Below are 16,697 nucleotides of genomic sequence, written 5' to 3' on the forward strand. Positions count from 1 at the left end.
TATTTGTAGTCAATATTTCTGAAAACATGTTTTATATATTTTATTTCATTTATATGTCACGTCACATTCCTTATATCTTCATTATAAAAGAGTATTGATATTTGATAAATTTACTTTTTGGAGAAGCAATTATAAGTATTTCTTTGTACTCATATCTTTGTTAATTCTCTACTCAAAGTTAATTATAATTTACTAAGAAAATCTTTAATTATATTTTTATTGAATTTAAAGCTTTACTCTGTTCTTTCATTCTAGGAACATTCCAGAATATAGATGCAATTGCTCCTTCTATTTTATATTGTTTCATCCTGCTTTCTTTTCTTATCAACAGAGATGTGATTCAATCCATAGTCAAGAACGTCGCACCAGTTCCATCATGTCTAACTACAACAGTGACTCCTTAACATCCCAAAAGGACAGAGAAGCTAGCAAGAGTAATGGCAAGACTAAACCATATGATGAGATACCTGCAGAACCAGGTAACTTTTATTGAAACATAACATATAAATGTAATTGCCTTTATTACTGTAGGACAATATATAATGTTATGCTTAGTGTAATATAAGATCAATATCTTTATATCAGAGTTGTTATATTGAAATGTAATTTGTGTTTGTATATTTGATATTTTGCAGAATATACCAATGACAATCCAGTTGCAGCCACAATACTAAAGGGACAACAAATACAAGATACCTATCTACAGCCAACATAGTAGATGTTCCATGACTATTGTTAAATGATTCTCTCACACACCAAATCTTATACAATACTTTATATTCATATAAAAATATCAACTCTATGTTTCTTTCACGCATCACATATAAAAGGCCTTACAGTGGAATTCTTATGATCAACTCAAAGTCTCATTCCATGTCACACATTAGAGCCTTCACTGTCATCTGTAACAACAAGAATGATAATATTAATCACTATAGGTCAAAGAAAATAAAGTATTTAACAATTTGTTTTAGAGTCCATCTTCATATAAACAATATAATTCTCATTTCTTGTGTGAAACAACTATGAGGTTATCGATCATTTAATCGATGGTTTCCATGATGTAATTTCCCTCAAATATACAATTGCCCTCTAAATCATCTAAGAATATAGTAATTTTCCTAGATTAAATTGTAACCTTTAGAATGTTAAATATAGGATATACATGACTATTAAAAGACAGAATTAATTCTTTTACTCTGCTATTCCATTGATATGGCTAGAAATTCAACCTTTTATTAATGATTTTATTTGACATGAGAGATAAACATTAAAAATATTTCCTCAGAATTACTAGTTATTAACAAAATCCCTCTAATTACTTGTATGTTTTGTACCAAAAGCTAAGTGTTTGTCACTTCAGTTCAATATCGATGGTGCCATATAAAATATAAGTTTGCACATCTGAAATGATTTTCTACATAACTAAATGTAATGAATAATTTCAATACTAAATTATTATGAAAGCAGATAATATAAAGATAATTAGTAATGAAATAAGATTTCTTCATAATTAATACTAAACAAAATTGTCACTAACGCATATAAACTATGAAGATGCTTGTGTTTCTTATTTGATGTGTTTGTGTGACACAGACATCATTGCAGTAATTTCCTATTGGATGAGAGAGATTTTCTAGATTTCTTTCAATATTGAAAGTGAGGCTGATAGCTTTTTTCTTTGTTCATCATACACACAATTGTGTGTGTGTGTGGAGGACATAGAGTTGTAACTAGCACACACCAGCATCTGGCTAACATCTCACCTCCCACTACACACAGCCACTGTCACACTATTATATCAGCAGTTACACAGGAACACCACCACCACTACAACAGCAGCAGCAGTAACACAGGAACACTACTACAACAGCAGCAGTACCACTATAATACCACTTCAGCAGCAGCAGCAGTTAGAGTGGAACACTACAGCAGGATACACATCATCCATCACACAGAACTACAGTGAAGGATTAAACAATGCAGGTAAGTCTCTCTCTTTCTCTTTATTATTCTCTTTTCATATTCTTTATAACATTTGTTTAATATGTGTTTCTAGTGAAAGACAGGGTAAGGATAATATCTAAAATGTTTGCCATGTTGTATATATATACATGGACTGGGACTATGGAGGATAGATATCTAGCCATCACTTCCACCATTAACAGCAACAAAAACTGCAGTAGTCATTGTAATATAATTATTTCTTGATAGACTAATTATTTTTATGTCAAAATCACATATTTTACAAGAGATATTAAACTATACATTTTGTTATTATATATTATGTATGCAATATAAGTGTAATATAATCTGAAGTAGACGTGTATATATATATTTATCAATTTGTAGACAGCATTTATTAATAACCAATAAGACTGGGTGTTAACAATGTACGTTATTATAGTTTGTATCTGTTTTGTCATAATTCACTAATTAAATCTAAATCTTTCTCTAGTTTTAATGAACTTTTATCAGATCATTAATATCCCTATGTCTATATACCTTATTAAGTATCCATTGTATATATCTTTGTGTATAATAAACTAAGTATATTTCATCATCATTATTATTATTATTAAGTTGCTGATAAATTAAATTTAGTGTAGTTTTGTTATTTAAGATATTTAGTGTGAGATATAAACTGATGATATTGTTGTGTTGTTAAACTATATTAACTCTGCCAACGAGAGATGAATGTTGTAGATTTGTTGAGAATTGATCAGAAATACTATCATCTTCTTTCTACAAACTAACATGCTTCACATTATTGTAGTTGTTATTTAGTTTAAAAAAAACCAACATAACAAATATATTATGTGTAACAATATGACATAAAACCTAAGTATTGTATATAAATAGTGATTAAATAATTTTTATTACATTTCACTGGATAAATTGATCTAAATATCTTGTAGATTATTTTTTCATTCATAACCTCCACTGAAATATTTTATAATCCCTATCTTTTTATCATTAAAATATTTTGTGAACTAATAGAATTTTATAAACTATTTTGTTGGTGTTATGCCTCTCTGTCCAGTTTCAATGAAATGTTTTTCAATGAATTATTTAAATTCAAGTTTAATGTAAAGTATTTCTTGAAAATATTGGATTAATAATGCTACAAAATATTCTGTGTCAAGTTCTCAACACGTTTTGATCCACCTATTTACTCTACAATGATAATGCTTCCATTTTTCCCTCCTGAATTTGTGGATGCCAGATGCCATCCCTCATCAAACACACCTAAATATTTGTAGTTTTCTTCAGGATCTTATTCCTTGATTAGGGTACTCTTGTCTAGCTAAAAGTTGTATGTTTTCAAGAGCTTTTCTTTAAAGAATATGGCTTTAGCACATTTCTCAAGGCGAAACTTCATTTCAATATTGTTGCTAAGTTAGTAATAAAAGCCATTCCATTTGTTAATCATTCATGTAAAATGGGCAGTTGATTGATCTGTCATATTTTCTGTACCCATGAAGAGAAAGAGATTTGGATAGACAAAGAGACAGACAGATAGATAGACCAGAAGTTAAAAGTGAAGAGGTTTAGTGGTTTTTGAGAGTTAGTTTAGATAAGTAGATAGATAGAAATATAGAGGGGACCTACTGTTGGCATGTGGTCTGTGTGTAGCTTTGTTGGTAGTTCTGAGGTTAGTGGGCTAAGTGAATGTTTTCAGATCTATAATCCTTCATCAGACTTTACACTTTATATGGTTATTTCTACTGGTGTTGGCTGTGAAGGCACATGTCTCAGTGGTTAGAGTGTCGGGCTTACAATTATGAGTTCGATTCCCAGACTGGGCTGTCTGTTGTGTTCTTGAGCAAAACACTTTCTTTCACGTTGCTCTTTACCCTTTTGCTACTGGCATTGGTAAGAGGTTCTGGAGGCAATAAATGAATTTCCAACCATCAAGCTCATTTCAGCGATTGAGATCAGGCACATTCTTCCTAATAAAATGTGCATCCTTTATTGAAAGGTTGACCTCATCTGTTCCCCTGGACAGTATCTGAGTGGATTAGTCTCCATCATAGCAATACACCAATACCTTTGAATTTCTACTGGAGTGTATTGAGATCTAATTAATAACACTTACATAATGACTATTAAAATTGTCGTTTATTTTATTGAATTTTATTTTATTTTATATATCTTTGTTGTGTTTTGTAGAAATTTCTCCTGCTAAAGTGTGATGAAGAATTCCAGACATGACAGCATATATTGGTCTACTGTGTCTTCTACATTTACTGATCACCCTTGTACTGTCCATAGATATTACATACCATGTCAAGGAAGAAGACAGTCCTCACACCTATATAGGAGACATTGCTGTTGACTCTAACTTATCACACCCTCTCACACATCAACAACACACTCTCATTACATTTACACAACTACAAAGGACAGTCGAGAGTGGTTCTCACTTATTTAATGTCACCAACTCAGGAAAACTATACACTACTCAAACACTGGATGCTGAGTCTCTGTGTACATACAACAAGGAATGTTCCAGAATAGTTAAAGTAGCAGTGAGAAAAGGAAAAACATTTATGAAAATATTAAAAGTAAAAATATTGATAGAAGACATCAATGACCATTCACCAGAATTTCCACAGAATGAAGTTGAGATTGAATTCTCTGAGAAAGATAGAAAAGGAGATAAAATCTCTCTTCTTAATGCCATTGATCAAGATATTTCAATACAGAATTCTCAAATTACATATATGATTCAGAAGAGTAAGAGAGAACCATTTTCTCTCTCCGTCACAAAACAAGATGGTATATTTATACCTGAACTGACTTTAGAGGATAAATTAAACAGGGAACTCAAGGACTCATATATGTTGACCCTGGAAGCTAAAGATGGAGGGAACCCTCCCAAAAGAGCTACACTCAAGATACACATATCTGTGACAGATGTCAATGATAACATGCCTGTATTTTCACAGAAACTCTACAACATTTCTATAAATAATTCACATCAAAGACATTTACCAATTCTTACTTTAAAAGCCACAGATCAAGATTCTGGAGACAATGGAAAGATTTCTTTTCATTTCAATCATAAAACATCTCGAAATATCCAGAAGTATTTTGTACTAGATAAGAAAACTGGAGATTTATTTTTACATGATAATTTTCAGTTTACTAAGATGCAATCTTATAAATTATTTATTGAAGCAAGGGATGGAGGAAAACCACCCAAAAAGTCTGTTGCAGCAGTTCAGATTCAAATAATTAACAACAGAAATAATGCACCGATGATAAATATAGATTTTGTATCTCCTTTATCAGAGAGTTCCACAGCTGTTTCAGAAGACAGTGAAGTAGATAGTTTTATAGCTTATGTTATGGTCACTGACACTGATAGTGGACCCAATGGTGAGGTTATCTGTGATTTAAAACATGATAAGTTTAAACTTGCCAAAATAGATTCTAAAGAATATAAGATGATTGTTAAGGGCCATCTTGACAGAGAAATAAGGGACCACTATAAAGTATCTGTTGTGTGTCATGACATGGGGTCACCTCAACTAGAAAGTAAAAAATATTTCTCTGCCAAAGTAACTGATGTCAATGATGTAGAACCACATTTTACCAAAGAGACATTCCAATTCCTCACCTATGAAAACCAGAAAGTTGACTTCCCTATTGGCTTCATCAATGCTACAGACCCTGATCTTGGAGATGGAGGCCAACTTACATATTCTATCATCAATGATAACAACAATGATAACATTCCTTTCCAACTGACAAAATATGGATTTATTTCTACATCACAATCAATAGATCGAGAAATGAAAGACATCTACAAGTTCAAGGTTTTAGTGAAAGATAATGGAACACCTTCTCTCAATGACACTGCTAATATTGTTATTGAGATTCTAGATAAAAATGATAATGCTCCCTATTTTACGTTTCCTAATAATGACCCTTACAATCTAGATGTCCACTACCATCCACACAGTAAGAAGGACATCACAATTCTGAAAGCATCTGACAAAGACACTGGAAACAATGCTTTCCTCACATATGGAATACTGAGATCCAATGATAAAAACCTGTTTACAGTGAACTCACACACTGGTGTGTTATCTTTCTCTCGCACAGTTTACCAAAATGATGCAGGAACATATGAGCTGCAGTTTATAGTGAAAGACGGTGGTACTCCAGTTCAATCAGCAACAACTGCTATCATACTAACACTGTTTGTTAGTAATGATACATCTCCAATGTTGACTGCTGTCCCATTCCAGTCTGGTAACAACCTGAATATGACTTGGATAATTATCATTGTAGCAGCAGCTGTAATATTATCTGTGGCTATTGTAGTGTCAATAACACTGTGTGTTTTCAGATGTATTAATCACACAAATGACTCACCTACAACAGCAGATAATCCCAACTTTCTTTCTCAGACTGAGATGAGACAATTACTGTATCAGACTAACAATCCTGTTGCAATAACGAGAAATGCAGAAGAGATATTTAACCGAAATCTTCAGACAATAAAATCTAAAAGTCAGTTTTTTCTGGAGATGGAACAGACACCAGATGAGTGGAAATTCTCAACAACACAGAGGAGACTTCCACCTGTGCCTCAGGTAAATATTATCATATGTTTTTGATATCCTTTTGATTTTAAATAACGTATTTTTTCCATTAGTGATGTATGTTCAAATATTTCTATAAAATACCAACTTCATATTCTAATGTACATGTAATGTTTTATTTCTTTAATAATCAAAAGTTATAGTTTTTTTGACATTCTGAATTAATTATTCTTTATTTAGTGATAGCAAAGCAGTCACAATGCTCATTATAGAAATATAATACTCTATATAAAAACTGTTTTATTAGGAGTGATCTAACCATGTATTAATGCAAGATCCCTTTTTCTGTAACAGAGGTGTGATTCAATCCATAGTCAAGAACGTCGCAGTAGTTCCATCATGTCTAACTACAACAGTGGCTCCTTAACATCCCAAAAGGACAGAGAAGCTAGCAAGTGTAATGGCAAGACTAAACCATATGATGAGATACCTGCAGAACCAGGTAACTTTTATTGAAACATAACATATAAATGTAATTACCTTTATTACTGTAGGACAATATATAATGTTATGCTGTGTGTAATATAAGATCAATGTTTCTATCTTTATATATTGGAGTTGTTATATTGAAATGTAATTTGTGTTTGTATATTTGATATTTTGCAGAATATACCAATGACAATCCAGTTGCAGCCACAATACTAAAGGGACAACATGTACAAGATACCTATCTACAGCCAACATAGTAGATGTTCCATGACTATTGTTAAATGATTCTTTCACACACCAAATCTTATACAATACTTTATACTCATATAAAAATATCAACTCTATGTTTCTTTCACACATCACACATAAAGGGCCTCAAAGTGGAATCTATCATGACCCCCAATTTACATTAAATATTTCAAAAATCCTTTTGGACATTCCACTAAACATTGGTACATTAATCTGTGTCATTCTAGAATGTTTAGTTATAGCAGCTTTTTTGATACCCATTCTCCCATTCATTATTATCCTGCTAAATTATTTTCTCTTTTTCTTTTATATTCAGTTTTTCTTAAATATTATTAATTCACAGCTGCTACTAATTTAGGTATAACGATTCACCTATATTGCTAACAAACTAAAACTACTAAGTTTGCTTTAAGTTTTCTTAGTTATTGATCTTCAAATGTTTCATATTTTATGAAATATTACAGAAAATATGAGAAAATCATGTGCATTTTAAATTTTTAACTTGGAAATATTTTTATTTCTCCTAATTTGCTTAGTTTACAGTTTATGTAGTCATGTAAACTTCTTAAATAAAGAAATCTTTCGTGACTTATTCTAAAACAATTTCTTTCTGATAGAAATCCTGAAAATGTATTCTTATAGTGAAGTTAATAATAACCCATCAAATATAAGTAAATATTATTAATAAATCTTATATTTTAATACAAGTCTCTTATTTCCTAACATTGAAATGTAAATTTAGGGCTTTCATTAAATAGAAAAACTGAAGTTGCTTCTGTGTAACATGACTTCTCTTATTTGATGTGTTTGTGTGACACAGACATCATTGCAGTAATTTCCTATTGGATGAGAAAGATTTTCTAGATTTCTTTCAATATTGAAAGTGAGGCTGATAGCTTTTTTCTTTGTTCATCATACACACAATTGTGTGTGTGTGTGGAGGACATAGAGTTGTAACTAGCACACACCAGCATCTGGCTAACATCTCACCTCCCACTACATACAGCAACTGTCACACTATTATATCAGCAGTTACACAGGAACACTACCACCACCACTACAACAGCAGCAGCAGCAGTAACACAGGAACACTACTACAACAGCAGCAGTACCACTATAATACCACTACAGCAGCAGCAGCAGTTAGAGTGGAACACTACAGCAGGATACACTTCATCCATCACACACATCTACAGTGAAGGATTAAACAATGCAGGTCAGTCTCTCTCTCTCTCTCTCTCTCTCTCTCTTTATTATCTTTTAATATTCATTATAACATTTGTTTAATATGTGTTTCTAGTGAAAGACAGGGTTAGGATAATATCTAAAATGTCTGCCATGTTGTATATATATTCGGGGACTGGGACAGTGGAGGATAGAGAGATCTAGCCATCACTTCCACCATTAATAGCAACAAAAACTGCAGTAGTCATTGTTAAATAATTACTTCTTGATAGACTAATTATTTTTATGTCAAAATCACACATTTTACAAGAGATATTAAACTATATATTTTGTCATTATACATTATGTATGCAATATAGGTGTAATATAATGTGAAGTAGACGTGTATATATATATTTATCAATTTGTAGACAGCATTTATTAATAACCAATAAGACTGGGTGTTAACAATGTACGTTATTATAGTTTGTATCTGTTTTGTCATAATTCACTAATTAAATCTAAATCTTTCTCTAGTTTTAATGAACTTTTATCAGATCATTAATATCCCTATGTCTATATACCTTATTAAGTATCCATTGTATATATCTTTGTGTATAATAAACTAAGTATATTTCATCATCATCATCATTATTATTATTAAGTTGCTGATAAATTAAATTTAGTGTAGATTTGTTATTTAAGATATTTAGTGTGAGATATAAACTGATGATATTGTTATGTGTTGTTAAAATATATTAACTCTGCCAACGAGAGATGAATGTTGTAGATTTGTTGAGAATTGATCAGAAATACTATCATCTTTCTACAAACTAACATGCTTCACATTATTTTGTTAAGAAAAAACAACATAACAAATATATTATATGTAACAATATGACATAAAACCTAAGTATTGTATATAAATAGTGATTAAATAATTTTTATTACATTTCACTGGATAAATTGATCTAAATATCTCGTAGATAATTTTTTTAATTCATAACCTCCACTGAAATATTTTATAATCCCTATTTTTTTATCATTAAAATATTTTGTGAACTAATAGAATTTTATAAACTATTTTGTTGGTGTTATGCCTCTGTGTCTAGTTTCAATGAAATGTTTTTCAATGAATTATTTGAATTCAGGTTTAATGTAAAGTATTTCTTGAAAATATTGTCTGTTATGGTACGGTTTTTATAACTGGATGCCCTTCCTAACACCACTCACTTTACAGATTGTGCTGGGTGCTTTTTATATCGCACCAATACCATGCTTTTTACATGGCACCCGCACTGACAGCATCACTGTGTAACTTGTTCCCTTTCCAGCTGAAGGTGTTTTTGTCCTGCATGTTCCTCAGTGACCCTGTTGGTTCTAATGCCAGTCATGCAAAATAATATTATACAGCTGGATCACTCCCTCATGGAATTGCAGGAGAGCATTCAGCCAGTAATTATGGATTCTCATTTGGTGATTTCCACTTGCTAGGTTTTCTCAGTACAATCCTGAGATCTTCAATAGCAACCCCTTCACATATCCATTCTTTATTATGCTCAGTATATCTGACTTGCTAGTGAATCCATGTTCTTCCCAGATTAATTTCTAAAACTTTTGTATTTCCTCCTCAATGGATGTGGTTTTAATAGTTGTATTAACTTTTGCAATTTTCTTTGACAGTTTATAGAATTGCTTTGTAACAAACTGTTATCCTTGGAGACACTTGACCATTTCTCAAGCCTCTTTTATACATCCTGCTTTGGTCTGAATCATTTGCTTGATTTTGTTCCCAAATTACTTCATCAATTTCATTTGTCCTTCTTATGCCATATTTTCTTTCCAGTTTCTTAGCTTTTGGTACCTTAACATTTTTTTGCTCTTTATATTGTTGAGCATTCCAATATCGGATCTGAGTACAGTAATTTTATTTCTAATTCTCTCTTGCCATGCTGGTTTCCTGTTTGTCTGTTCAGTCTTTCTCTTTATTTGAATCCCACAAACTTCAGTGATTATTGAAGTTGCAGCATTGAGTAGATTATTCAGTGAGATGGATTTTATGCCTGCATATTCCTTACCTATGATTCTACCTTATTTTGTTGCAATTCTTGTGGAGACCATTGTGATCTCACATTTCAGTGTTTCACATTCATCCACTCTGTTAGAACTTTTGTCCTGAGATTAGCAAATTCAGTCTCTTACCACTCCCAGTGTAATCAATCTCATTTACATCAAACCCCAGTAGCTAATTCTTGAGATACCTCTTTTGGGGTGTTTTGCACTATAATTTGTTTTCTCATTTGTATGGCCTTAGGCCTCAATATCTATATGAATTTGTTTGATATCTATGTCAATCAACAGCTTATTCTTTATGATGTTCCTGCAAACATTAGCTGATTTACTGCTATCTATATTTTGTCTGTTGGTATGGTTTTTTTCTCTCTTCAGTCTAACTTTGTTTGCTTTGTATTCAATCTACCCAATGGAACGTACATTGCAGTATAATAGGCTTCTAGAATGTTCTGGTTTTCTTCCCTTGTGCATTTAGTTTTATCACATGTTGATGGTATGCATGAAGGGCCATTGTCTTAAAGTATCTCTCAAAAGTAGCTATCATGTTGTGTGTTTTGGAAAGGAATCAAACCATTAGCAATCTTGTCCCCTTTAGATTGTTCTTTTTTACTAAGACAAGACCAATACAGAATGTGTTATTTTTTGTAGACCTTTTCTTTGTACTTCAATAGTCATCATCATCATCAACAACAACATTATTGCTATTATGAACATGGAAAGCTGACAGAATCATTAGCACTCTGAGCATACTACATGGCATTTTTTCCTGCTTTAAGTTCAGGGTTCAAATACCACCAAGGTCGACATTGTCTTCTCTCCTTTTGGGGAAAATAAGTACCAGCTGAACATTGGGGCCCACGCAATCAGCGTACACCTCGCTGAAATTCCTGGCCTCATACCAAAAATTAAAACCATTATTATAATTATTATCATCATTATCATTATTATTATTGCACAGGGCTTTACCATAGGATTTCCATTATCAGTCACAGTGTTGCAACAAGCAATTTCAATATAATTCAAGATATTTAGTGTCTTGTCTTAGTATATCAGTAAATATTAATTTTTAACAAAGCCATTAATCCATTCAGAAATAATCAACATTGTGATTACAACATGATAGTTTTTAAAAATTACACTAGCAACAGAGTCTATATAAATAATTGTGAAGAATTTTTTACCGAAAAAATGCATGTAAATCGTTATTCTGATATATTTCACAAAACAATTCTAAAGAAAAAATTGGGGGATGTGTATGACTGAGGACAGCTGCATAAAGAAATGCCAACTGCTGAATGTGGATGGTACCCGTGAATGGAGGAGACCCAGGAAGACATGGGATGGAATGGTAAGAACTGATCTCAGGATGTTGGGCCTCACAGAGTTAATGACAGTGGACTGGAGATATCTGGCGATATGAGGTTCAAGAGAAGACCTGTCCCCATCAGCAAAACTGAGCTCTAGAAGCGCTGTGTGTTCCACCCACACGTAACAAGAAAACTTTTCACATGCCCTAACCCAGCAAACCAAACTACATCTCTACATCTTTTCTCTTCCTCACATTTCTTCCATCATGCACTATGCTTACCTATCACTCCCCAATCCTAACTTCACAGCCCTCTTTCTCCGTATCATTGCTGTCCGGTAGCCCCCAGGTTTTTACCACTCACTGGATTCCCCTTCCCTACTCTCTGCTCAGGCTTCTTTGGTAATATCCTGCCACTTATATTATGACCTTTGAACCTCAAGGGTATACCCTGGTACTTGCCACCATCTATATCTCTCTTCTTTTACTCAACCATTCCATTTATATCATGATCCCTGTCCCTTGTGAGTATATCTGGCACTTTGGTGCCACCATCTCTATCCTGCTGCCTCACACTCTCTCTCTCCTTCTCCTGCTCTTCCCTCAGATTATGTAACTATGTATTTCCTCCACAGCAAGACACCTATTTCTGTCTCTCCGTAAAGTGGTTGGTATTTGGAAGAGCATCCAGCTGTAAAGACCTTGTGCAAACTGACCTTGCCTGTGCTTGTGCCACGTAAACACCACTCTGCTGGGTGGGGTGTTAGGAAGGGCATCCAGCTGTAACAACTCTGCTTAAACAAACACAGATGTCAGATCCTGTCTAACCATTCCATCCACGCCAGCCTGGAATGCAGACATTAAATGGTGCTGATATAGGGATTATTCACTTAGCCTTTTCCAATGGGGTAAGTCTTGCTAAATATTGAGGATTAACATTTTAAAGGAATGTATTCAGATTTCATTAATTATACTTACATAATGACTATTCTATTTATAGTTTATTTTATTGAATTTTATTTAGTCCTTAAATATCTTTGCTGTGTTTTGTAGAAATTTCTCCTGCTACAGTGTGATGAAGAAATCCAGACATGACACCATATATTGGTCTACTGTGTCTTCTACATTTACTGATCACCCTTGTACTGTCCACAGATATTACATACCATGTCAAGGAAGAAGACAGTCCTCACACCTATATAGGAGACATTGCTGTTGACTCCAACTTATCACACCCTCTCACACATCAACAACACACTCTCATTACATTTACACAACTACAAAGGACAGTCGAGAGTGGTTCTCACTTATTTAATGTCACCAACTCAGGAAAACTATACACTACTCAGACACTGGATGCTGAGTCTCTGTGTACGTACAACAAGGAATGTTCCAGAATAGTTAAAGTAGCAGTGAGGAAAGGAGAAACTTTTATGAAAATTCTAAGGATTAAAATATTAATAGATGACATCAATGACCATTCACCAGAATTTCCACAGAATGAAGTTGAGATTGAATTTTCTGAGAAAGACAGAAAAGGAGAAATGATCTCCCTTCTAAATGCCATTGATCAGGATATTTCAATAAAAAATTCTCAAATTACTTATATGATTAAGAAAAGTAAAAGAGAACCATTTTCTCTCTCAGTCACAAAACACAAAGGTATTTTCACACCTGAAATAATTCTAGGAGATAAGTTAGACAGGGAAGTAAAAGACTCATATATGTTGACCCTAGAAGCTAAAGATGGAGGCAACCCTCCCAAAACAGCTACACTCAAGGTACACATATCCGTAACAGATGTCAATGATAACATACCTGTATTTTCACAGGAAGTATACAACATCTCAATAAGTAATTCACATCAAAGACATTTACCAATTCTTACTTTAAAAGCCACAGATCAAGATTCTGGACACAATGGAAAGATTTCTTATCATTTCAACCATAAAACATCTCGAAATATTCAGAAATATTTTGTATTAAATGAGAAATCTGGAGATTTATTTTTACATGATAATTTTCAGTTTAGTAAAAAGCAATCTTATAAATTATTTGTAGAAGCTAGAGATGGAGGGAAGCCACCAAAAAAGACTGTTGCATCAGTTCAGATTCACATAATTAATAACCAAAATAATGTTCCCATAATAAATATTGATTTTGTGTCTCCTTTATCAGAGAGCTCAGCAGCAGTTTCAGAATCAAGTAAAATTGGTAGTTTTATAGCTTATGTTATGGTCACTGACACTGATAGTGGGCCCAATGGTGAGGTTATCTGTGATTTAAAACATGATAAGTTTAAACTTGCCAAAATAGATTCTAAAGAATATAAAATGATTGTTAAGGGCCATCTTGACAGAGAAATAAGGGACCACTATAAAGTATCTGTTGTGTGTCATGACATGGGGTCACCTCAACTAGAAAGTAAAAAATATTTCTCTGTCAAAGTAACTGATGTCAATGATGTAGAACCACATTTTACCAAAGAGACATTCCAATTCCTCACCTATGAAAACCAGAAAGTTGACTTCCCTATTGGCTTCATCAATGCTACAGACCCTGATCTTGGAGATGGAGGCCAACTTACATATTCTATCATCAATGATAACAACAATGATAACATTCCTTTCCAACTGACAAAATATGGATTTATTTCTACTTCACAATCAATAGATCGAGAAATGAAAGACATCTACAAGTTCCAGGTCTTAGTGAAAGATAATGGAACACCTTTTCTCAATGACACTGCCAATATTGTTATTGAGATTCTAGATAAAAACGATAATGCTCCCTATTTCATCTTTCCTAATAATGACCCTTACAATCTAGATGTCCACTACCATCCACACAGTAAGAAGGACATCACAATTCTGAAAGCATCTGACAAAGACACTGGAAACAATGCTTTCCTCACGTATGGAATACTGAGATCCAATGATAAAAACCTGTTTACAGTGAACTCACACACTGGTGTCTTATCTTTCTCTCGCACAGTTTACCAAAATGATGCAGGAACATATGAGCTGCAGTTTATAGTGAAAGATGGTGGTACTCCAGTTCAATCAGCAACAACTGCTATCATACTGACACTGTTTGTTAGTAATGATACATCTCCAATGTTGACTGCTGTCCCATTCCAGTCTGGTAACAACCTGAATATGACTTGGATAATTATCATTGTAGCAGCAGCTGTAATACTATCTGTGGCTATTGTAGTGTCCATAACACTGTGTGTTTTCAGATGTATTAATCACACAAATGACTCACCTACAACAGCAGATAATCCCAACTTTCTCTCTCAGACTGAGATGAGACAATTACTGTATCAGACTAACAATCCTGTTGCAATAACGAGAAATGCAGAAGAGATATTTAACCGAAATCTTCAGACAATAAAATCTAAAAGTCAGTTTTTCCTGGAGATGGAACAGACACCAGATGAGTGGAAATTCTCAACAACACAAAGGAGACTTCCACCTGTGCCTCAGGTAAATATTACTTTACATCTCTGATATCCTTCTGATTTTGAATACAAAAGTATTTAATCAATTATTGATGTGCATTCAAATATTTCTTTCAAATATCTTCGGATTCTCATGTGTATGAAATTTTTGTTCCTTTAGTTAAAATTTATGGTTTGTCTGTGACATTCTCAATCAATTGTTCTTTATTGTCTTAGTGACAGCAGAACAGTCACAATGGCCATTATATAAATGTGCCTGTATGACAGAGTGTAAGTGTCTTGATAGAAAAGTTGGGCATTAGAGATATCAGGTCTGGTGTACAAGAGAGCTGACTGCATGTGATGCATATGCACGAGGACAGCTGTGTAAGATGTACCAATCACTAACTGTGGAGGAACCTATGGTAGAGGTAGACCCAGGAAGACATGAGACAAGGTCAGGAAGCATGATCTTGAAACGTTGGTCCTCACTGAGGCAAATACCAGTAACCAAGACCTTTGGCAGTATGCCATGCTTCAGAAGACCCGTCAAGCCAACTGAAATCATAGTCATGGCCAATCCTGACATCCACATAACTGGCGCCCATGCTGGTGGCAAGTAAAAAGCACCGTTCGAGTGTTTGGCCTCATGGAGACAATGTGGCCAATGCCTGTGTCACATGAAAGCATGGCGTGGTTGGTGTTAGGAAGGGCACCCAGCAATAGAAACCATGCCAAATCACACTGGAGTTGGTGCAGCCCCTCAGCTCACCAGCCCTAGTCAAACTATCCAACACATCCCGCCTTGGACAATAGATGATGATGGTGACTCTTTATATAATGACTGTCTTATTAGGAGTGATCTATCTTTCTGTTGATTCAAAATTCCTTTTTCTATAATCCACAGAGATGTGATTCAATCCATAGTCAAGAACGTCGCACCAGTTCCATCATGTCTAACTACAACAGTGACTCCTTAACATCCCAAAAGGACAGAGAAGCTAGCAAGAGTAATGGCAAGACTAAACCATATGATGAGACACCTGCAGAACTAGGTAACTTTTATTGAAACATAACATATAAATGTAATTACCTTTATTACTGTAGGACAATATATAATGTTATGCTTAGTGTAATATAAGATCAATGTTTCTATCTTTATATCTTGGAGTTGTTATATTGAAATGTAATTTGTGTTTGTATATTTGATATTTTGCAGAATATACCAATGACAATCCAGTTGCAGCCACAATACTAAAGGGACAACAAGTACAAGATACCTATCTACAACCAACATAGTAGATGTTCCATGACTATTGTTAAATGATTCTCTCACACACCAAATCTTATACAATACTTTATACTCATATAAAAATATCAACTCTATGTTTCTTTCACACATCACACATAAAGGGCC

General features: G+C 33.6%; 1 protein-coding gene across 1 annotated transcript in view; it reads left to right on the plus strand.

The window, feature by feature from the left end:
• Positions 1 to 16,697, plus strand: part of LOC149132587 (protocadherin Fat 4-like) — a 50,999-nt gene extending 34,302 nt beyond the window's left edge. Inside the window, exons 13-21 of the mRNA XM_089363307.1 lie at positions 332 to 479; positions 636 to 714; positions 2,060 to 2,070; positions 2,459 to 2,513; positions 4,202 to 6,608; positions 6,912 to 7,059; positions 12,928 to 15,326; positions 16,188 to 16,335; positions 16,500 to 16,697. Of these exons, the coding sequence (XP_089219433.1) occupies positions 332 to 479; positions 636 to 714; positions 2,060 to 2,070; positions 2,459 to 2,513; positions 4,202 to 6,608; positions 6,912 to 7,059; positions 12,928 to 15,326; positions 16,188 to 16,335; positions 16,500 to 16,579 (5,475 nt within the window). The 3' untranslated portion in view covers positions 16,580 to 16,697. The remainder of the gene's footprint in view (positions 1 to 331; positions 480 to 635; positions 715 to 2,059; positions 2,071 to 2,458; positions 2,514 to 4,201; positions 6,609 to 6,911; positions 7,060 to 12,927; positions 15,327 to 16,187; positions 16,336 to 16,499) is intronic.

Source organism: Octopus bimaculoides, chromosome 14 (genome assembly GCF_046866305.1).
Source record: "Octopus bimaculoides isolate indiv1 chromosome 14, ASM4686630v1, whole genome shotgun sequence".
NCBI classification, from domain to species: Eukaryota; Metazoa; Mollusca; class Cephalopoda; order Octopoda; family Octopodidae; genus Octopus; species Octopus bimaculoides.